This window comes from Talpa occidentalis, unplaced genomic scaffold, assembly GCF_014898055.3.
Source record: "Talpa occidentalis isolate TD23 unplaced genomic scaffold, MPIMG_talOcc4v2.1 talOcc4.13, whole genome shotgun sequence".
NCBI lineage: Eukaryota > Metazoa > Chordata > Mammalia > Eulipotyphla > Talpidae > Talpa > Talpa occidentalis.
This window is the reverse complement of record NW_023601322.1, coordinates 78,401,812-78,426,220: the sequence shown is the minus strand read 5'-3', so window position 1 is coordinate 78,426,220 and position 24,409 is coordinate 78,401,812. Positions and strand designations below refer to the sequence as shown.

Genomic DNA, 24,409 nt, shown 5'->3' with positions numbered 1-24,409 from the left:
TAAATAAAATGTATGTGAGAGAAATTCAGAATGTCAAATGGGAAAGGATGGTCAATACCATCCCTGACTCCTGGTTTTAAGATGTGATCATCAAAACCCAAGAAATCGGGGTTTTCTACTGAAGATCATCCAGTTTCTCAGGGTCAAATCGAGATTATAACCCAACTTTCTTTCAAACTCAGTGATCTTATCACGTAGGGCCCATGGTGAATAAAATTTACCTGAAAACCAATTTGTAGTGTCCCAAAGATGTAAACACAAGTGTGGGTGGTATGATTATTTCATAATGTCCTGTTGAAATCTAACGACATGGCTAAGAGAGATCAGCTGGAGAGAGAAACTCCCCTTTGCGAGACTGACAATACATAATTTTCAAATAAAAAACTTGTCTCCTATTTCGACCTCTCTTCTTCCATATTGTCTCCAGTTGATAGTTCCTATTAATGGTCAGGCTATTAATTTGCAGCAAGTGAGTCTGATGATGACTTATTACTTTGTTAGTGTGAATTAAATATTTTGGTGGAAATCTTTAAGAGATTGGTAAGGGAAATAGAAGAAGTTTCTTGGAAAAGAGTGTCAACCAAAAACCACTTTTGGAAGAAACATGTAGCCTTTACTGCAAGAGGTTTGCAAAATGGGGAACACGGTTTTCAGGTAAAAGTTGAAAATGCTCCCCTAGTGTGGGCAAGTTGAAGGTTTATAAATGCAAAAACCACAGAATTAGTGATAAAAGTCACAGATATGAAAACAACCCCAAATTGGTTGATATTTGAGTCCAAACCACAATATTGTGCCCACTGGTTCCTACCATGTAGGTAGTTGAGGACTTTGCAGATTCTGAGCAGGCACCTGCAGGGGTTTGGCAACATTCTGAGAATGCTGGATATGAGCTGAGTCTCAGGTCCTGGCACAGCCAGCCACCTGCCTACTTAATTTGAGGTCCATCATTTTGAGTTCATTTTCATAATTATTCTGGTTACAGGGGGTCTTCCCTCAGCATTTTGGTTGTGAGAAGATTCTCCAGATTTTTCTGTAGGTAGTAACGCTAAGCTCTTGAGCACATAGTAGACTGTCTTAGAAAGGAAGATGGGTAGGATTGAACATTGAATGATCTTTATATTTCATGGATGCTTTTAGACCTTTAGGGTTTCATGCTTTTATTTTAACAAGAAACTGTTAGTGAAAATGTGTTGGAAAACAGTCTAAGGAGCAGCTGTTGATATGATTATTTCAGTCTAATTGTCTGAGCCACATGTATAGAATCAGGTGAGAAGACTTCTTTGTAGCTTTTATTTAGAGGTTGAGTGTATTCTTCTACTGCCCTAGAAGTAGGACGGAAACATGAAAGAAAGTAATTCCAAGTTCCAAATAGAGAAATAGGCGCTTTCTGAATTTCTAGAATCAGCTGCAAAATGCACTGCTATGAATACTCAAATTGTCCCTGCTCATTAATTTTATGATCTGCCTTGAAAACATCTTGTTAAAGGTCTTAGTTATTCTGGTACCGTTGGGGTGAGGGAAGGAAATTAAATACAGGAAAACATATGGTGATATGTTTTTAAATTTATGACTATCAGAGTTTATAGTGAACAGTAAAAAAGAGAACTTCAAAAAAATGGATTGCATGATCTCTTGTGTTTTAAAAAATTATTAACATTGCTCCTATTGTAGTTTTTAGCTCAAATCAAAATCTGTAAAACCATGGAGGTTCTCTGTAAAAAGTCATTATGGAGTTGTAAATAGAGATAATTTAGCCTACAATTATTTTTTGTAGATTATATTTCTTCTAATATTGTAAGAAATACTGATACCTTATCTTTCCTCTTCTTTGCAGCTACTCAGTGACTGTGCAAGAATCATACCCACATCCCTTTGATCAAATTTACTACACAAGCTGTACTGACATTTTGAACTGGTTTAAATGCACGCGGCACAGGTAATGGAATCTCACATATGAGTTTTGATAACCAGAAATGGATTCTGTTAGAGATATGAAATACTTGAGAAGGTGTATGTATTTATCTAGTGAATAGTTACTGCTTGCAGTTGGCCCAGCCTTGTTCCAAATCACAGCAAAAAGATTGTCTATGCCTTTAAGGAGTTTGCAGAGAAATATCTACAAATTACTATCTACTAAAAATTATGCAACTTTTGTATTGTACACAATTTTGGAGGGGGACATTCTTAAATTTTGGCATCATCATATGATAAAAAACTCACGTCCTTGCGTAAGTTTATAGTCAAACACCTGACTCAACTTAGTCTAACTGAAATTTGATCTCAACTGAAATAAAATAAGCCACATATTTTTACTATAAATGTGAAAACAGAAAACAGGGGCCTCCCTGATGGCCTAGGGGTTAAGGCTTAGTGCTACCACTGCACAGCCCACTGCAGTGGCCTGAGTTCGATCCCTGGGCAGGGAGCTAACCCACATATGGCGCAGCAGACCACTCCTGTTTTGCTGCTCCCTTCAGCAGTATATGTCAGTAGATTTGCCTCTTCTGCTCCCTGTACCTCTACCCTACACCCCAGTTCGTCTACACAAAAATACATAAAATCTTTTAAAAAAATGTGAAAACAGAAAATAAAGACAACTTATTAAATATTGATAATAGGGAAGGAAACCTTGATACCTTAATTTTTTTTCATAGAATAGTAGTATGAGTCATGGGTAAAGTGTCAGTTAGGACTGCATTCAATGATATTAAGCATAATGTCATATTTTTAAGACAAGCTTTCCTTGACCACACCATGTAAACTATTGTAGGTTCCCTCTGTCATACTCTGTTCCTTCGCTCAAGTTTTGTTTTTCCTCACAGCATTTAATCATTCATTAATAAGTAAACATATATACCAAACAAATATATCCATATATATTTATTATATGTTAAATAATATTAAATATAATGTACATTTGTTTAATGTGTGTCTTAATTATGCCAGGAAGAAATTCTTCCTCAGTAAAATGTAAGTTCCTTGCAGACAAGGGCTCTTTATTTTTTTGCTCACTGTGATCTCTTTTCCCCAGTGCCTAGAATAGTGCCTGGAATATAGTAAATCCTCAGTGGATGTGTATTATATAAATGAATTGGTGAATGAATGAAACTTTAGTTAAATGCAAAGGTCTTTTGTCTATTAACCTTCTATTTTATAGTGGGGTGATACTGCATTGACATCAATTTTTAAACAGATTCCCTGAATTTTTCTTTTAAAACCTCTAAGTGAAAGATGACTAGATAAGTATCATATATGAAGTTGAGCTCTACTTTTTAAGTTATCTTAAGATAAATTAAGTAATGAAGTAATGAAAATTCTGATCCCTCTTAAAATGAAGTATATCTGGGTTTAAATGGGCAGTCAGTATATTCTTAATAATTAAATAAATCAATTCTTAGCAAATTGATAAGAACATTATAGTGGTCAAAACATATATTCTGTGGTCAAAACATATATTCTGTGTTTATTCTTATTTATTTTGGAGTTCTTTGTTTTTCGTATTTTTACTATATTTAATAATTCTTGTGTATTAAAACATAAAGCCTGATTTCTAATCAATTTGGGGGTGAAAAAAAGTAACTATGATTTTCTCCTCTATATAGAATCAGTTATCGGACTGCCTATCGACATGGAGAAAAAACTATGTACAGGCGCAAATCCCAATGTTGTCCTGGATTTTATGAAAGCAGAGAAATGTGTGTCCGTAAGTAAGACTTTTATCCCTTTGCGGTTCACTTACTTTACCCAGTGCTGGTTTGCATCTGTTAACGGTAACCGACATGGAGGCCTGGGAAGATGGGGCTTCCTGGATGGTTCCCTTTCAGGCCCGGAAACATAAATTTATACCTCTGTCCTATAGAAAATCTCCAAATGCATGTCACTTGAGAAAACACAGATGTTACAGAAAGATGATTCAAGGCCGGATGTAGCAATGTCAATTACTTCTCTTCAATTAATGCCTCTTTGGAAATTGGGCATGGAGTCATTATTAGGTCACGAAAGAGAACAGAGACATAACTCTCCTGCAGCAGCTGACCAGTGTCCCTAGTCAACTTCTGAGAGGCCAGCTTGTTCTCTGGTGCACAGACTGATGAGGCTTGTTAAAAGCATAGGAGGTTTCACAATAAGAAATGACAGTCTGGGTCACAAAGTAGACCTTTTTGCATTATCATATTCTCTTTCTTCTCTTCTTCAGTTCATCAATTCATTCTGAAGTATCTTTTTTTTTAAGATTTATTTATTTATTTATTTATTTATTTATTTGTTTGTTTGTTTGTTTGTTTATTTATAGAACTGGAGTACAGGCCAGATGTGCGGGAGGGTAAGGGGATTCACCAGAGACAGAGTGGGGAACAGAACAGGCAGACTGATGAAATATGCTTCTGAGGGGAGTAGCGGGAGAGACAGGAGAGGTCTATCAAGCCATGTGGGATTCCTGTTGGCCGGCGGGGATCGAACCAGCGCTGCAGAGACTGCGGACAGCTGCACAGCATGGCGCTCAACCGCCTGCGCCACCAGGGGAGGCCCAGAAGTATCTTTTTTTTTTTAAAGATTTTATTTATTTATTTTTGCATAGAGGAATTGGGGCGTAGGCCAGAAATGCAAGTGGTGAGAGGATGCACCAGAGACAGAGTGGGGAGTAGAACAGGCGGATTGACTGAAATACACTGCTCAGGGGAGCAGTGGGAAAGACAGGAGAGGTCTTCTGGGCCATGTGGGTAGTCTCTGACAAGGGACTGAACTCATGTGGTAGTGGTGATAGCCTGATACTTAACCATTAGGCCACCAGGGAGGCCCAGTCTGAGGTATCTTGAAAGAAGTGTAATATTATATTATACACCTCAGAAAATCTTAGAATAGCAGTGGGTTGCACTTTGTGATTGGAATTTCTTACTACTGTATATAGGACACTTAACAAAGAGATTGTTAAAAACAAATTTATTAAAATACCTTGGGTCAACACAGCTAGAGAGGCACCTTTGTTTTCTTAACTGAAACAGTTGCATTAAGCAGCATAGAGGAATGATTGGTCACATCTTGGCTTAGTCTCTTCAAAGTGGGGCAATAGCCTACTCATCTGGATAAATGTACATAAGCCATTGGTACCTTTTTGCCTTTCATTTGCTGAGAGGGCTTTGTGTAGGAGTCATCTTCAATCCAATCCCTGGATTCTGTTCTTTATTGAGACAGAGGCAACTCCTCAACTTTGAGTCAGAACTACGGCTATATGTATGGTAATAAATGTTCATTAAAAATTATTACAGGGCCTCCCTGGTGGCACAGGGGTTAAAGACAGCACTATCAAACTATCACCAGCCACTACAGCATGAGTTCGATCCCTGGCGGGCCAGGAAACTACCTACATTGCTGAGCAAACCTCTCCTGTCTTGCCCACTGCTCCCCTCAGCAGTATATTTCAGTGGATCTGCCTGTTCTGCTCCCCGTTCTCTCTGGTGAATCCTTTCATCCCTTGCACCTCTGGCTTACACCCCAGTTCTTATATGCATAAATAAATAAATCTTAAAAAATTTAAAAAATGGAAAAAAATGGGCCTCCCCTGGTGGTGCAGCGGTTGAGCGCTGGGCTACGAAGCTGCCTGCAGCCTCTGCAGCGTCGGTTTGATCCCCGGCCACCAGCAAGGGTCCCACATGGCACGAAGACCTCTCCTGCCACGCCCGCTGCTCCCCTCAGCAGTGTACTTCGGTCCTTCTGCCTGTTCTGCAACCCGCTCTGGCTCTGGTAAATTCTCTCACCCTCCTGCTCTTCTGACTGTACCCAGTGCTTGTATAAATAAATAAATCTTAAAAAAAAAATGGAAAAAAATGAAAAATAATTAGAAGGGGCCTCCCTGGTGGCCTAGGGGTTAAATCTTAGGCTATCACAACTACAGCCCGAATTTGATCCCTGGCCAGGGAACTAACCCATATAAGGCACAGCAGACCTCTCCTGCTCCCCTCATCAGTGTATTTCAATAAATCCACCTGCGCTACTCCCCATTCTGTCTCTGGTGAATCTTCTCACCCCCATCCCCACACCTCTGGCCTACACCCCAGTTTATCTACGCGAAAATAAATAAATAAATCTCAAAGAAAAATTAGAAAATGCAACCCAGTGAAAAGAAGAAAATAAAAATACACTGTTTATATATTTCCTGGCCAGTAAATGCATTTCTGTAACATATTGCAAATGTCAGTATAGATATTTATTTGATCAATCTCATCCCCTGAATATTTACATGATTCCAAGTTTTATCTATTGTGAGCTGCTCTAGAAGATAACAGTATAGTTAAATCTTTATTCATATCCTTTATTTATAGGCAAGGATAAATTCTTAGAAGTAGAATTGCTGGTTCAGAAATACACATGTACCTGCAAGACATTCGGTGTTTCTAGTTTATTATACCTCACCATCACTATGGAGACTGCCTTTTCTGTTAGACCCTATGCCTATTTTCCCCTTTGCTAATTTTTTATAATTTGCATGTCCTTGATTAATAATGATTCTGAATAAGAAAAATTACATGTTTATAATCAAACATCTTAGAGAACAATCATGAACTAGCTCAGGTTGGTGGGAAATTTTCAAAAGAAAGCACTGAATACATACAGAGTGAAGAGTGGGTAAGCGTAGTTGGCCCTCCTGGCCCCCTCCCAGAGGCTTCTGGGTGACTTTATTTTAGTGATCTTGCCAAGAGTCAACCTGATAAAACAATTTTTATTACACTGAGATAATAGTTCTATCTCCTAAGATTCATTCCTGTTAAATTAAATCATAGGAATTAAATAAAGCAAAAGATGCCAATTCACTAATTTATACAGAGCTAGGAGAAGGTGCCTCCTCTCTATTACAGGGCAGGGTGAGAGCCATCCCAATGTTATAGGAAGTGTGAAGGGCACCCTGGAACCCCCAAACCTGCTGGCTCTTAATGGGTTCTGCCATCTGCCACATCAAGATAAAACATACTCTAGTGTATAAGACTTTCAATAAAAAATAGCTTTAATACAATTATTGTGCGATAAAGAAAAGAGAAGAGAAAGAGAAAAAATAGAGTTTCCTTTCTTAAATAAACACTCAAAGTTACCCATCTCTCATGGGTAAATGCCCAGACAAACAGGATTGGCCCAAATCAGGGCCACTGAGGTCCAAAAGCTGCCACAAATCTAAGGCACCCTCTGGTGGAGACCCCTAAGAAAGGGCCAGAAAGGGCCAGGCAGTCTGTAATGAAAAGAGCATAAGTCAAGATAAAGTCTGCCACTGTCACCCTTCCCTCGGGTCTCTCATCATGTCTGTTTCAAGCGTCTCCTTCCCTGTCCCCCAAGTCCCTGGTACAAGTCCAAGGCTGAGAAGCAAGCACAGCTTCTTCACGTGTCTCTCTGCCCATGTGCCTCCTCCAGGTCTTCTTCCTGATCTCCTTCCTTCCTTCTCCCAATCTTTTCCTTCTTTGTTCAGTTCTACCCTTCCTTGGGTGAAACAGAGAACCTGGAATCTCCCCTTTTCTGGGGATTACCCTGTTACATCTCCTTGAAGGCCTGGAATGTGGGAAGGTAGATTTTACTGGCAAGCTGATGTGGAGAACATGGATCCAAACGAGGTCACTTAGAGAATTCTGTGGCCCCAGCCTTCCTTCCTTAATCCAGTCCTTTTGTCATTTTATTCAGTAGCACAGCCCCCCTCAGAAAGCTGGACAATTTTATTAGCACTTTTATGACTGAGAGCTACAATCATAAAAATAGACTTTCTTTTATCTCACAACAGACAGATCCAAGGTGTTGCCTGGGCCACTTGGATGGACACCCCTAGCATTTGGCCCTAAAATCCTCCTTGTGTAAGCCTCCTTGACTTCAGTCACCCCTGGAGACAAAAATATTTTTCTTTTAGATATTTTAATATATTTTATCAGCTTACTGTCTAGTATCATGGTCCTGAAGCTATTGGGTCTCTTTAAGAGTATTTTGTATCTTTCTACTCTGATGTCTTGATTTCATAGCTTAGCCCCAGAGGACAATCACACTCTCCTTACTTCCTTGTTCTTGGGACTGCCTCAAGAAAATGTTCTGTGCTCTCGACAGCTGGCACTAGTGAGGCACCCTTGTGGATCCAGAAGGAAGAGAGAACACATGATTCTTGGCTCTGCTTTCATAATCTCTTCTTGAATGAGGTTATACTCCTAGGCACAAACTATTGTTTAACTGTTTAACTGTTTCCAGTTACTAAAAGGAATTGACTATCAGAATCAGTCACAATTTAAAATTTTTGGTAGTCATTTCACCTAAGAAAGCAAAAATGGAAGGTTGTATGCCAATCACTGGAGCAATTTTATTTTAGATAGCTTTCTTTCTAGAGAGCAAGCCCGGCCTCCCATCCCTCCCTACCCCTGCTTCATCCTGTGAAAAGTAGGCATTTCTACTAAACTCTCAAGTTATGCAGAAGCTACTGGTCCACAGAGCATACTTTGAGTAAAAAGATCCTGTGACCAAAAGACAGATGTGTATCATCTGGCAGGAAGAACGATAATGAAGAATATAGGGAATAAGGGAGTTAGAATCCTTTCTTAAGAATCTGGTTGGAAACAAAAAGAAATGGATTGGAAAATTTATCATATAGAAATTATTACTAGGATAGGAAGATGTCTCTGACTCCTTGATGAAGTTATTTTTATGTTTTTTTTTTTAATTGTAGTAACATTGGTTTACATTGTATGTGATTTAGAAGCACAGGGTCATACTGCCTCAGGTGCATGTCCTCACACCATACCCACCACCAAGGTACCCGTAGTCTTCCACTGTAACCCATTGTGGCCCATCCCCATTAATTTCCCCCTTCTTGTAGCTCAACTCCACAGTCAGTTTTCTGTGGTTTGTTATTGGTTTGGTTTTATCTTATCCTTAGTTTTTTTTTTAATCTCTATATTCCACATACAAGTGAAACCATCTAGTACTTGTCATTTTCCTTTGGACTTCGTTTGGCATTATCCCCTCTAGTTTCCCATGTCACAAATAGCAAGAGTTCTCCTTGATGAAGTTTTAACTTGTTCATAAAATTAATTTAACTTTTAAGTTTGTTTTTCTTTCAGGGTTACTATTCTTGCCTAATTTTGTGTTTCATATTTTTGATTTAGAGAAAATAAATATTAATGAAGAAATGCCCAGAGGAATAAAATAGCTTTAATAGTGGTTTTTTTAAAGAGATTTATTTATTTATGCGTTCAGGAGCTATGGGGTGTGGGGGTACAGGCCAGAGGTGTGGGGGGTGAGAGGATTCACCAGAGACAGAGTGGGGAACAGAACAAGCTGAGGGGAGCAACGGGCTTGTCAGGAGAGGTCTGCTGCGCCATAGGATTTACTCACTGGCGGACTGGGGATCAAACTTGTGCTGCAGAGGCTGCGGTCAGCTTTATAGGTTGCGTCTTAACCCCTTGCGCCACCAGAGAAGCCCTAATAGTGGTTTTAAAGTGCATATTTATTTATTTATTTATTTATTTATTTATTTATTTATTTATTTATTCCGGAACCGGGGTACAGGCCAGAGGCGCAGGAGGGTGAGAGGATTCACCAGATACAGAAGGGGAACGGAACAGGCAGATTGATGACATACACTGCTGAGGGGAGCAGTGGGTGAGACAGGAAAGGTCTGTCACGCTATGTGGGACCCTCACAGGCCAGCTGGGATTGAACTGGTGCTGCAGAGGCTGTGGACAGCCTCACAGCATGGCGCTCAACTGCCTGCACCACCAGGGGAGGCCCTTATCTCTTAAACTATATCCAGTTTATAGATGTTTCACTTGTCAATCTAACAAATTTTAACAAGTACAGCAAAGGTCCTTTGACTAGTGTTTTATAAAGTTAAAAGTATAAAGTTTATAAAAGGCAATTTGTATGTTTATTTTTATTTCCATTATGGCTAATCCAACTCTCAGGATGACATACCACCCCACACGCTTACATAATTTTTGTCAATCTAATAAGTTCATCTTATTAATAGTGTTCACTTCATACTTAAGTGTTCTAATATTGTAAGATTTTAACTTTAATTAGCATTTAAGTCAATTATTCTACCACATATTTATTTTTTTATATATTTTTAAAGCCTTATTTATGCATACAAGAGCTCAGATACAGGCCAGAGATGCGGGGGTTGGGGGTGTGAGAGGATCCACCAGAGACAGAGTGGGGAACAGAACAGGCAGATTGACTGAGATACACTGCTGAGGGGAGCAGTGTGCAAGGCAGGAGAGGTCTGCTGTGCCATGTGGGTTTCTCCCTGGCTGGCCGAGGATCGAACTCATGCTGCAGAGGCTGTGGATTTCTTCATAGTGTGGTGCTTAACCCCTTGCCAGGGAGGCCCTCTACCACATATTTAAATGAAACTAGAGACTGCCTTCTTTTAATAGGCTACATTCTTTTGATTATTACAGACTTCCATTTCTAGAGTATCACCTTCATCTTCATGTACCATTATTAATCTCTGCAGATCAGGGTAGGGCCCAAGCAGTGGATGGAAGAGGCAGGAGACAGAGGCAAATGACAAAGCCAGCTGTCTTTAAGTATAGTTTCCAGAAGTGATCACATTCTATTTCTAATTATTTCCTTTGGCCAGAACTTAGTCTCATGGTCTCACCAAGCTGCAAGAGGCCCAGTAAAAATATAGAGGATAATGGATATTGGGAGACAGAAATAATCTGAACAACATTTTAAGGCTTATGGATACAAACTGCAAAATTCCTATCCAGGCAGGTCATAATAACTTTCATGTCCTCCTATAGCACTTGAATGTGCCTACTTCCTCACCTACGCTATGTATGGCTATTGCTTTCAACCTGTTTGCTGAAAAAAATGACCCCTTGTTTTACTTTGCATTTCCTTCATTAGTAGTAATGATGTTCTCTTCACAAATATATGTTTATTAGCCATTTGTGTTTGGGTTTCAAGGACAGGAACAGGCTGGGGGATAAAGTGAAACTGCGTTGTTTTTCAGAGAGCCACAGACATGCTGATTAGAAACAACAGGTGGCTGATTTTGTGGTTAGTAAAGGAGACAGTTGGACCTGAGACTTGAAAGCAAAGCCTGGTCAAATCAGCAGAATGTCCAGGGCCTTCAGAATCTCTGGCCCTCATCAACATCCATTCTCTTTGAATCCCAAAGTTCCATAGGTCTTCCCTCTCCAAAGCCTTTAATTGTTTGCAGCTCTAGGAATGGTTTGGAGTCGGAGCCCACCATTGTGAGCATCATGGAGAGAGGTATAATTGCTCACCCTTTGGCAGTGAGGCCAGCGGTTGGTAACCCATACTGAAGTGTGACTGTGCTGATGTGTAAAAAAATGTTGAGGTCCAGATTCATGATCACCACAGTCCCATAGCTTTAGAGTCAATGTCTTTTGAGGATGCCCTAAGCACCTAACCATTACTTACAACTTTAGAGCTCCAGGGAGATATTTGGAAGTACACACAACTGACTTGCAAACACATCTTTGGAACCCTTTTTGAAGGAGACTGCCTGTAGATTTCATTTCATGGGGGCAGCAAAAACTCACAGGAAAAGAAGCAACAGAGTGGAAAGCTGGTCATTCTTCCTTTGTGGCAAAGACTGGTTGTTCCAAAGACAAGACAAGCCATACTTTCTCATTCCAGTGTCTTTGGTTTCATGTTGGGTGAAGGTAGAGAAAGCAAACCATTGTAAAACAAGGATACTTGTAGCAGAATCATGAATGGGCAAAGGGGGTGGCCTGGAGTTCCCTTCTCCATGGGCTTCTATTCTTTTGCCCCAATTCTTCTTCTGGAGGCTACTTCAAGGAAGGGATGATCCTAATGAATGTTACCTTTGTGATAGAGGTAACTGTGTTATCTTTTTTTTTTTTTGGATGGAGGAGGTCAAATGCTTGCTCCAAATATTTATTTATTATTTTTAAAGATTAATTTATTTATTTTTAGAGATTTATTTATTTACACATAGAAGAATTGGGGTATAGGCCAGAGGTGCAGGGGGTGAGAGAATTCACCAGAGACAGAGTGGGGAGCGGAACAGATGGATCCACTGAAATAGACTGCTAAGGGAAGCAGCAGGCACGACAGGCGAGGTCTGCTATGCCATATACGTTAGCTCCCTAGCCAGGGATTGAACTCTGGCTAGTGGTGATAGCGTTGAGACTTAAACCCTATTTCACCAGGGAGGCCCACTAGCTCCCAATTAAAGCCATATGGGGGCAATGCACTCAGTTTGCCCTGCAAAGGATACTAGGAAGAAATTTGGGCACTGAGTCCCTTGCTCTATGGCCTTGTAGGCCAGCTCTGATGGTAAAAAATCAGTTCCCATGGATGTGCCCTGCCTATCTTTGGCATTTATTAGAGAGCTTTGGAATCATCAGTAAGAAGACTTAACTCCCCTACAATGAGCTGCATCTGATTTCCTGTTATTAGCAGAGGGAAGTGTGACAATTGATTACCATAGCAGTGAATGAATATTCACAGCTGATTTTGAACTTGGCCTGTTTTATGTAAAACTGAGCTGACCATAGACAAATAAGGAGCTAGAACTGTGGTTGGCGTTTATATTAAAAAATAATTCCCTCAGGACCTCTGCAGCGCGGGTTCGATTCCCAGCCAGCCAGGGAGATTCCCACATGGCTCAGCAGACCTCTCCTGTCTTGCCTGCTGCTCCCCTCAGCAGTGTATTTCGTTCCGTCTCTCTGCCTGTTCTGCTCCCCGCTCTGTCTCTGGTGAATCCTCTCACCCTCCTGCGTCTCTGGCCTGTAATCCAGCTCTTGTATAAAAATAAATAAATCTTTAAAAAGAGAAAAAATAATTCCTGCAGATGAAATTTACTCTTGTTTGAATGTCATTCTTCAGTTAGCACTGAGTTTAAAACTCAAAGTTTGGGTTAAGGGCTTAAAGATATTTACAGTTCACTTACCCAGGACACTTTTCCTTCCAGGAGACAAATGTGCCACACAGGTAACACTTTAGGGGGCTACATTATGCTATTTGTCATATCACCTATACATCTCTTCTCACTAATTTCCTTTTGTATTAGAATGTTAAATTAGACTGAAACTAACAAAAGCTTCCCTTTGGGGAGAGAGAGGATACCATCTCTTGGAAGCAATTACCTGTAATTTTGTGTTTAAAGGATTCTGAGGGCATATCTGTACTGAGAGAGCAGAGTGATTCATTAGTGATTCTGCTTTGCTTGTTGGGTAGCCGACTGCCCCACATCTGCCATTCCTATGTTAGACTCTCTCTGGCATCCTGTGGCATTTTGTACTTCTGAAGTCATATAGCTATCAGTTGAGTTTCCTGAGTCATGCACCTGGTCATAGACTACTGTTATACCTACTGTCCCCATTTAACTGAGCAGTCATATGTTTCTGCTGTTGTCCCCAGGGAAAGTGAGCTTCCACTTTGTCAACTGGAATGTTGACCAACCTAACTCCGGATTATATATCCAGTAATTTTGTGTAAGGGCTGGGAAAAAATTTCCAATGGCCACCTTTTGTTATTGAAATGTGTCAAATCATTGGAGGGTCTGATGGAAGGGTGCAAATTGACCAAACGGGCAAGACTTTTGGGAAGAGTTGCATGAACATGCTCATTCCTCCTACCACGTGATTATGGAAGGACACATTTATTTTATTTTATTTTATTTTAAGATTATTTATTTATACAAGAACCGGGGTACAGGCCAGATGCGCCGGAGGGTGAGAGAATTCACCAGAGACAGAGCGGGGAACAGAACAGGCAGACTGATGAAATACACTGCTGAGGGGAGCAGCGGGAGAGACAGGAGAGGTCTGCTGCACCATGTGGGATCCTCCCCAGCCGGCTGGGATCGAACTGGCACTGCAGAGGCTGCGGACAGCTTCACAGCGCGGCGCTCAACCGCCCTGCGCCACAAGGGGAGGCCCCACATTTATTTTAATCTAGGTTTCATGGCATTTTGGTCTTGTGCTGCTAAAATGTTGTAGGCTTGGATTTTTCAGGTTAAGAAGAGCTGGAGTGCAGGGCAAGATGCCTTATTTTGGGCTATTAAGAAGATCCAGCCTTTAATGGAGAGCTGTTTATGGACAAACTAGACTTCTCTGGGGTATTTAGGGGAGCTCAGTGAGAGCTTCGGGGAGGAGTTGCTGAACTGTGAAGTTACAGGCAGTCAAATCTTTTGGTCTGGATTTGTTTGACTCTCACAGGTTTGTTTAATAATAAAGTTGTGATCTTGTCAAATATTTTCAAACACACTTAGTGTGTAGACTTTTAAGCAGATCCCTTTCAGCACAGATAAAAGTAAGACAATCCTGTTAGGCTAGCCAAAGGAACCCCTAACTGACAGCAATCAGATGGTACATGTTCTTAAGTCTACCTACCCATGATGCCCTTTCTTCCACTGGCAGTGGATTTTTTCCTGTTTCCATAGGGACCCTGTATTCTGTTGCTATGGAGCCCGACTTGGTTCAGAGGAACCTACTAGTAAATACTGGGGAAAGTCTTTTGTCCACATACTGCACCAGCAGAAATTCCAATTTTCCCACACACCTTTTTCAAACATCTGTTTTCCAGTTTTGGTCATTAGATTCTGGTAGTAGTGAAGACAGGAAATTTGATTAACAATGCAGGAAACCTTAATGATTGTCAATACCTGTTTACTACTTAAGATTTTATAAATAGAAACTATTATTTTGATAATTAAAAAACCCACTATGAATTCAAGATGGCCTCAGTCTGAACAGATGGAAATCATGTCTGCTGTCTGCCTTAAGAATCCCATGGAGACACGGCAAAGGGAAACAGTGAAAAATCCTTGCCTTATCTCTAGAAAATGAATTCCTGCAATTGCAGTCTTTGCAGGACAGGCAGAATTTTTATAGGTCTAATAATTTATGCATTCTTCTTACAGGGACAGATAGTAACTAATATAAAAGCTCAGAACTGAGAAGTAATTTTTATTTGATTTGATTCAAATCTTTAGAACAAAGTGATTTAAAAGTAATGGGAAAAACACATTTTGATCTAAGTGACCAACCACAAAACATTGACATGACCAGGTGGTGACAGAACTTGCATATTTTTGAGTCTGGGATAGTGACTGTCAGCACTTTTACAGACAATCCAGTGGTAACCTAGTACATCCCTCTGGGCCACACACAGAGATGCTGAGGGGAGAGGGAGACTATGCACTGATAAAAGCGATGTTACATTGACACTCTTTTTTCCTTGAGCTGCACTCATATTCCAAGTTCCAAATGTATTATTATTTTTTAAGATTTATTTTTATTTATACAAGAACTGGGATACAGGCCAGAGGCTCAGGAGGGTGAAAGGATTCACCAGAGACAGAGCGGGGATTAGAACAGGCAGACAGACTGAAGACACTGCTGAGGGAAGCAGCGGGTGAGACAGGAGAGGTCTGCTGCGCCATGTGGGTATCTCCTGGGCCGGCTGGGAATTGAACTGGCACTGCAGAGGCTGCGGACAGCTTCACAGTGCTGTGCTTAACCCACTGCACCACCGGGGAGGCCCACCAAATATATTATTTTTCATGACAAATAATTCTAAAAAATGTTGGAGAGAAATAAAGTATTGCTCCAAGAGAACCACCACATAGAAAATCAATATTTTCTGTTAGGTCACAAAAGGCAGCATGCTATAAAGGTGCCTCTGGCTCTCTGAGAGCAGGACACATTGAAGAAGCAAAGCAAGAGTAAAGATATGGCAGTCAGGAATCCTCTACCTATAAGGTTTTTTTGTGATTATGTACAAATTTTAGGATTATTTGTTTTATTTCTGTGGAAAAAAAATTGGAATTTTGATAGGGATTGCATTGAATCTGTAGATTGCTTTGAACAGTATGGACATTTTTATAATATTAATGTGGGAAATTAATGAATATAGTAGTGTCCATTTATTTGTATCTTTATCATTTTCTTTCACCAAAATTTTATAGTGCTCTTGATATTTATCTTTTGCCTCCTTGGTTAAATTTATTTCTAAGTATTTTACTATTTTTGATGCTATTATGGATGGAATCATTTTATTTGGTTTTCAAATATTTGTTTTTAGTATAGAGAAATGCAACCGATTTCTCTATTGATTTTGTAGCCTGCAACTTTTGGTGTATTCTTTAATATTTCCTATATATAAAAACTTACATCATCTTAAAAAAGAGTTAGTTTACTTCTTTCTTTCCAATTTTGATGACTTTTATTTCTTTTTCTTGCCCACTGCTGTGGTTAGGACCTCCAATATTGACTAGCAATGGTGAAAATGGGCATCTTTGTCTTGTCTCTGATCTTAAAAGAAATGTTTTAACCTTTCACCAATGACTCTGAAATTATTTGTGGAATTATCCTATCTGGTCTTTATTATATTGAGGTACATTCCTCCTATTTGAGAGGATATTTTTGTCATGAATGGATACTTTATGTTTAAAACAATCTTTTGTATCTATTGAATTGATCATATATTTTTTTGATCATAGATTTTTTTTATCTTACATTTTATTAATATGGTGTATCATAATTATTAATTTGTGTATGTTGAATCACCCTTCTATCAAAGGGGTAATTCCCACTTGCTCATAGTGTATGTAATCTTTTGGATGTGCTACTGAATTAAATTTGTAAAAATTTTGCTGAGATTTTTATGTATTTATCAGAGAAACTGATTTTATAATGTACTTTCTTGTAGTGTCTTTAACTGTCTTTGTTAGGATAATGCTGGCCTCATAAAATGAGTTTTGGATTGTTGTCTTCAATTTCTTGGAAAGTTGAGAAAGATTGACATGAATTGTTTTTAAATATTTGGTAAATTCACTAAGGAAATCATCTGTTGCTGGACTTTTCTTTAGTAGGAACTTTTTTATTTCTTTACTTATTATTGGTCTGTTCTTCTTGATTTATTCTGGCAGAGTTATATGGAATGGATTTTATCCTTCTCTTTTAGATTGTCCAATTTGTTGGCATGTAAGTGTTCATAGTAGTTTCTTCTGACCTTTTGGTATTTTTGTGGTATCAATTGTAATGTCTCTTCTTTCATATCAATTTTTATTTATGTGAGTCTGCTCTTTTTTTATGTTAGTCTAGCTGAAGGTTTGTCAGTTTTGTTAATATTTTCACAAAACCAGTTTTTAGCTTCATTTATGTTACTATTATTTTTCTTGTTTCTATTTTATCTATTTATACTCTGACATTTCTCATTTCCTTCCTTCACCTAACTGTTGACTTATTATGTTCTTCTTTCCTTTGGAGTAAGATTGTTTGAGATCTTTCTCTTTATTAATGTAGGCATTTATCACTATAAGCTTTCCTCATAGACAGGTTTTTGTTATATTCCATAAATTTTGGTATATTTTGTTTCCATTTTTATGTCAAACTACAAACAAGCCAAGTATTTTTATTTCCTTTTTGATATCTTCTTTGACTTACTTATTGTTCAAGAGTGTTGCTAAATTTCCACGTGTTTTTGAATTTTCCAGTTTTCCTCATTTATTCACTTCTAGTTTTGTACCATTCTATTCAGGAAAGATACTAAGTATGTTTTTAATCTTCTTAAATTTTCCGAGACCTGTTTGGTGACTTATCATATGATGAGTCCTGGAGAATGTTTTGCATGCACTTGAAAAGAACATGTATTGTGCTGCTGTTGGAGGAATTATTCTGTATATGTCTGTTAGGTCCATTTGGTCTGAAGTATAGTTTCATTCCAGTGTTTCCTTTTTGATTGTCTGTCTGGATGGTCTGTCCTTTGTTGAGATGGGGTGTTGAGGTCATCTACTCTTATTTTATTATTGTCTATTTCTCCCATCAGATATGTTAATATTTGTTTACTATATTTGGTAGCCCACTGTTGGATACATATGTATATTTACAATTCTTATATCTTGTTGATGAATTTACCCCTTTTTCATTTTATGGTGACCCTCTTTGTCTCTTGCTGCCGTTTAGCTTAAAGTCAGTTTTGCCTGATCTAAGTTTAGCTTTCCCTGCTTTTTTGTTTTCCACTTGGGTTCCTTCATTTGGAACCGTGTATATCCTTAAAGCTAAAGTGAGTCTCTTAGGCAGCCTGTAGCTGGGTCTTATTTTTCGTGTCTATCTAGTCTCTCTATACCTTTTGATTATAGAATTCAGTCAGTAAATATTAATAGGTGAGGACTTAATAATGCCATCTGATTGTTTTCCTGCTGTTTTGTAGTTCTTTTTTTCTTTCTTTCTCTGTTGCTGCCCTCTTTTGTAAATTGATGTTTTCTGTAGTGATTTTCTTTATCTTTTTATGTTCTTCGTGAACAAGGGTGTCAAATCGCTCTCCATATTTGGAAGTTCTCATCAGTTATTTCTTTAAATAAGATTTCTGTCATCTCCTTCTCTTTTCATCTGTGGTTCCAGTCGTTCAGAGATTGCTTCTGTTAATGGTCTCCTATAGATTATGTAGGTTTATTTTACCCTGTTTTCTTTTGACTGGATAATATCAAAATAATGTTTTCTACCGCGTAGATCCTTTTTCCTGCTTGTTTGTTTATTCTGTTGATATTCTTTACTGCATTTTCATTTCATTTATTGTATTTTTCTGATTCATAATTTGTATTTGAATGATTCATATCTGTGAAACTCCAATTTTGTTTGTATATTCTTTTCCTGATTTTGTTAGTCTTTCTGTGTTGTTTTTTGTGGCTCATTGATTTTCCTTAAAAGAGCTATTTTGAATTACTTATGACTTTGAGATTGGTTACTGGAAGATTAGTGTGGTCCTTTGATGGTGTCATGTTTCCTTGATTTTCAGTTTTTCTTGAAGTGTTATGTTGTTGTCTTTACATTTTCAGTACTAGTTATCTCTTCTAGTCTTTACTAACTGAGAAATACATTTCTATTCTATTTTATTTTTACCATAAATTAGCTTTGTATATTTTTTTATATTCTTTTTTAAAATTTTTACACCATTGTTCATTTTTAAATGTTTTCCCCCTACCCGCTCAGGTGTAGTCCCCACAGAATTTCCTTCACCAATGCATCTGTGCACCATCACCTCAGTCCCCTGTGCTCCTCCCTCCCTCCTTCTGATCCCTCTCCCTCCTCCCCCCTGCAGTATGTCTCTGATTTATAATTGTCCATTTTTGCTTTGTTGTGTTTTGTACTGTTATTAGTTTTTTACACTGATGTCTTATTTGGTTCCCCTATATTCCTGCTGTAAGTGAAACCATCTGATATTTTTCTTTTTTCTGCTGGCTTATTTCACTGAGCATAATTCCTTCTAGTTCCATCCATGTTACTGCAAATGGCATGAGTTTATCTTTTTTGGAAACAACCCAAGTGCCCAAAACTATATGACTGGATCAAGAAGATGTGGCTTCTTGCCTTCTCTCTATCTGTGAGTGCCAGGTCAACTGCAGGTCAGGTGTCTCCTCTTTGACTTCCAAGGATGAAGCTAAAGCTCAAGTTTGTGGTCTCTTGCAGCCCACAGATATAGTCCAGCTCTCTGTGCCTGCTCACTAGCCATCTGCCAAAACTCACTTTCACTACCCCTGGGAGTAGCCACAGAGAGCTGGGCACAGTGAAAATCTATGGGAGGACTGAAAGTGATCGTGGGCTAGTTGGGGCTATCCATAGGCTAGCCATCTGTAATGGTTTGTGGGTGGGTTTCTTGGTGAAGTGTGTGACACAGATTGTAGAATCCACATTACTTTAATGCCCTCTGAGAGTGCTTTCTGTTGCCTTCCCAGCCTCTTCTTTCTTGCCAGGCATTAGCTAACATGTCCTTACTCTGGCTGTGGCAGGAGAGAAATGGGCATCTTTGGCAATATCCTACATTCCTGGGGAAGACTTGCACTCACACCTCACTTTCTCTGGGCATGAGCGATCACAGTCTTATAAAGACTCTTTTGGTACTAAGCTGTGCCACCTTGGGAGAGGGGTGACATGAGCAAAATCCAACTGTTTCTCCTACCCTCCCCAATGTATCCAAACTTGTATTTTTTGCTTCCAATGTCTTAGACTTTCTTCATTGAAAACCTGCACTGGTACAAAGTTTCTCTCATTCTTGGGTAATTGTCTAAGACATTGTTTCTCACAGGGTACCAGACTATGGCCAAGAGGAGCTATAGTTGGTTCATGGGTCACTCTAGGGTCTATAGCTAGGACTGAGGTCTGTCTGCCTATTACCTCATGCATGCGTAATAAGGTGCTTTGGAGGTATGGTTCTGGATCCCTTTTATCTGTAGATGGATGCCAAATTGTTATTGAGAGGAGAGATATTATGAGGGATATCTTTTTTCAGTCTTGTTGCTGATGACACTCCTCTTTAATTTCACAGCTCAAGAAAGAGCAATTTTTAGTTAAGTCTTGACAGAATATAGCAGACACTTCCTTTCACCATGACATAAAAGTTGTACCTACTTTACTCCCTTCACCAATGAGGACAACATTGACTGGATCTCTCCCCCAAGTTTTGAACTATCTTCAATAGGGGTCTTTCACGGTGAACAGTTCTTCACCAAAAGTGCAGTTGACAGTGAGTATGCACATAAAGCAGACCTTAATATTAAATTCAAAACAGCTGTATAAATAGTAGATTTGCAGTTGATACAGGAGCAGAAACTATAATTAAGAAAAAGGTATAGGACCTGGAAACATATTATGGTTATTGAAATAAGTCTGGCAGAGGAAAACAAACACATTATGATTTCATTAATCTACAGTACATACAGAACAAAACAAGTGAATGAACTAAATAAAACAAAAATAAACTTCTATAGTCCAAGACCAAATTAGTGGTTACCAGAAGGGCAGAGGCAAGGAGAGTGAAAAATTCCCATAAAAGGGGTCAGTTGTTTAGTGAAGTATGGGAATGAACTATTGGAGGTGAATACAGTATAGTGTATACAGATGTTGATTTATAATAATGAGACCTTTATAGTGTTATAATGCAACATTCAATAAAAGTTTTGAGAAAGAAAGAAGAAGAAAGTAGTGTTAAGTTTAAGATGCAATCTGTTCAAAAAAAACTTTAAAGGGGCCTCCCTGGTGGCACAGGGGTTAAGTCTCAGTACTATCATGTTATCACTAGCCACTGTGGCATGAGTTTGATCCTAGCCAGGGAGCTAACCCACATGGCCAAGCACATCTCTCCTGTCTCACCGGCTGCTTCCCTCAGCAGTATATTTCAGTCAATACCCCCATATTGCTCCCCACTCTGTCTTTGGTGAATCCTCTTACCCCCCATACACCTCTTGCCTACACCCCAGTTCTTGTATGCATGCATAAATAAAACATATCTTAAAAAAAAAAACTTTAAAGCTCTTTATTCTGAAATTTTTAGTACTTTCACTGATGTTTTCATAAAGCAGGTCAACAGTTTATGTCAGAGGTGGTAAAGTACTCGGTTGCATGGTCTGCGCATAATCATGTTTCGTTTGGTCTACACAGTAATTTACATTAAAAATATGTAACAGAAATCATAAAACTTAGCTCTTCTTTGGGAAAAACCAGACAACTGACTTGACCTTGCCTGGACATTCTTAGGTGACAGTCGACAGAAGATAGTACTGGGGAGCGGCCACTTGGTGATAAAAAAATTACCTCTGATTTTTCCCAGGATTCACCTGACCTGCTTACTCCCATGGTTGTTCCACCTGGCTCCTGGAAGCTTTTGAATTTGTGTTCCCTGGTTTTTGCAGGGCTTTCTAGTAGCAATGGCCCTGCTGCCAGCTTTTGCTTATGTTCCTGATCTTTTCCTTATTGAAGAAATTCTACCATTTAATTTATGCATTTGCTTAAGGGTTTGCTGTGGAAACCCTTAATGACAAGAGACATTACCTTAACTGTTATTATTAGTCATTGACCCTTGGGAAAGAAGATTCTGTTTATTCTCTAGTTAGTGTTTTCATAGAAGGAGAGTAGAAAGAACTGAGGTCACCAGAGTCCAAAAGGAAAGGTCCAGAAGCCACCACTAAATAGGGAGGAAGAGCTAGGACACCAAAAGGAGAAGTGGTAGCATTAATTCTGACTGCCTTTGCCCTCTTTACTTTCTCTTGGGCTGGCCTTTATTGTTAACATAGGATTCAAATGTATTGGATAATGGGAAGCAAAGTGTCTAGAAATGAGTGTCAACACGATGAAATAGGGCAGACAGAGGGAAATGCCATGTGGTGGAAAACATGCTATGCTGTGGGAAAGAATATTTGTGAAAGAATTCCATGGCTCCATAGAGAGTGGTCAAACCAAGAGGAATGTCATTCTAAAAACAGAAGAGCCTGGTGTGACACTTCCTGTAGAATCATCATGCTTTGCTTGCAGACATAAACATGACAGAACCAGGAGAGAAATAATTTATACCAAATGCAGGTACCTTCCTTCTGGTTTCTTCTCTAAACTGTATGTTGACAATTTTGAAATCTTTCTCAAATTAAGTCAGTTTGCAATTATATCATTGGACCAGTTGTATGTTGAGCTGTTAGATATTTGTATTTAAGAAAATTAGTTTATTCCAGTGCTTGTTAACTTTTTGAGACTATGGTCATTTATTATCATGTTACTTATTTTACTGAAATCTGATTTATCCTAAAGAGACACAATGCCAGAGTTGTGGCCAAAATAGATAATGCCTATGGATGTGTGGAATTAAGCTAAAAACTCTTTCCATTTTCAAATAAATGAATAGGATTATGTGCTCCACAGATGGTATTTCAGTCCCTTGTGTGGGATCCATTACAATAGCATATTTCAACACAATATTTTTTTCCCTTCTGTGTAAGTCATTTACTTTGTAGAGGAAAAACTTAGTAGAACATTGCATTGTATTAGCATTTCCTAAAGTAAATATTTCCTGGGAGGATCTGAAGCTAATACTTTCATAAACTTTTGGAGGCCCAATCCACCAACGACCACAGACTCTTACTGAAATTACAGTGCATACCATGTTTTAGTGTTAGCTCAGATATTTGTTTGTTTGTTTGCTTTCTTTTGTGTAGAGAGATGTCTCTTTGCCCCTCCCTGGAAGTTCTCCAAATACGCTAGTGTTTGTGTTTTTTTTTTTAAAGCAGCCTGATTAAAGAAAAAAATAATGTAAAGCAGCTGCACAATTTTAAATGTACATTTTGTTAGTTATTGACATACATATGTAACATGTAATCACCAACAGTTATGGTGATGAACCTATTCATTGCTTACAAACTTATCCTCATACCTTTTGTAATTCCTCCCATTCACTCCTACCTCCTCCCTCCCCCACCCCACTGCCGCAGATAACCACTGTTTGCTTTTCTTTCACTCTAGATTAGTGTTAGCTACAAATTTATATGAATAGAATCAGTCAGAATGTTTTCTTTTATGTCTGGTCTCTTTTATTCAGCATTGTTATTTTGGGATTCATCCGTATGATAGTGTGTATCATTAGTTCATGCCTTTTTATTGCTGAGTAGTATTGTATTCTATGGATAAAGATATATTTATCCTTTCATGTGTAAAGGTTATTTGGATTGTTTCCAGTTTTGGGCCATTACAAATAAAACTGCCATGTGAACTGATGTACAAGTCTTAAATGGACATCTGCTTTTATTTCTCTTGGATAATGCTTAGGAGTAAAATGGCTGAAACATTTGCTACTTGTACACAAATGTTTAGAACTGCTTTATTTGTGGTAGTCAAAAGACTGGAAATGATCCAAATGTACTCAAACATTTTAAGAAACTGCCAAACTTTCAAAGTGATTGTGAGTTTTACATTCCCTCTAGCAGTGTATGAGCGTTCCAATTCCTCTATACCTTTGCCAAAACTTTAGAGACAGTCTATTTAATTTCATTTGAATAGCATGTAGTTTTAATTTGCTTTATTCTAGTAACTGATAGTTCTAGTGACTAATTTGCTCTATTCTAATGATACTGAGCATCTTTTCCTGAGTTTGTTTGCCATTAGTACAATATTCTTTGGTGAAGTGTTCAAATATTTTGCCCATTTTTCTTTTTATTTGTAACTGAATTGTTTATTTTCTTATTGAGGATTCTTTGCATTAAGAATTTTATACAAATTTAAATTTATATAAGTTGGTCTCACATAATTGCCCTCAGACAAATTTAATATAGTCAATTCTAAATTTTATGTAATCAAGTTCTTTATCAGATAATTTTTTTGGAAAATATTTCTTCCATTCTGTAACTTATTTTCTCATTCTATTAATAGTACTTTTGGGGAAGTAGAAGTTATTAAGTTTTGATGAAAAAATAATTTTTTCTTTTGTGGATCAATTTTGCTGCTTTCTCTGAGAACACTTTGCACAACTCAAGGTCACAACGATTTTCTTCTGGAAGTTTTATACTTTTAGATTTTACCTTTAGGTCTGTGATTCATTTTGAGTTAATTTTTGTACTGGTATGAGATTATATATTCATATATATTTGTTTGCATATGGATATACAACTTTGGGGCTCTATTAGTGAAGG

At 38.4% G+C, this 24,409-nt stretch overlaps 1 protein-coding gene across 10 annotated transcripts in view; it reads left to right on the top strand.

The window, feature by feature from the left end:
• The window catches only part of MEGF10 (multiple EGF like domains 10), a 340,065-nt gene that overhangs the window by 223,031 nt on the left and 92,625 nt on the right, over positions 1 to 24,409 (top strand). For all 10 annotated transcript variants that reach the window (XM_037509425.2, XM_054694471.1, XM_054694465.1 and 7 more), the window contains 2 exons: positions 1,835 to 1,936; positions 3,603 to 3,703. In XM_037509425.2, the coding sequence (XP_037365322.1) occupies positions 1,835 to 1,936; positions 3,603 to 3,703 (203 nt within the window). The remainder of the gene's footprint in view (positions 1 to 1,834; positions 1,937 to 3,602; positions 3,704 to 24,409) is intronic.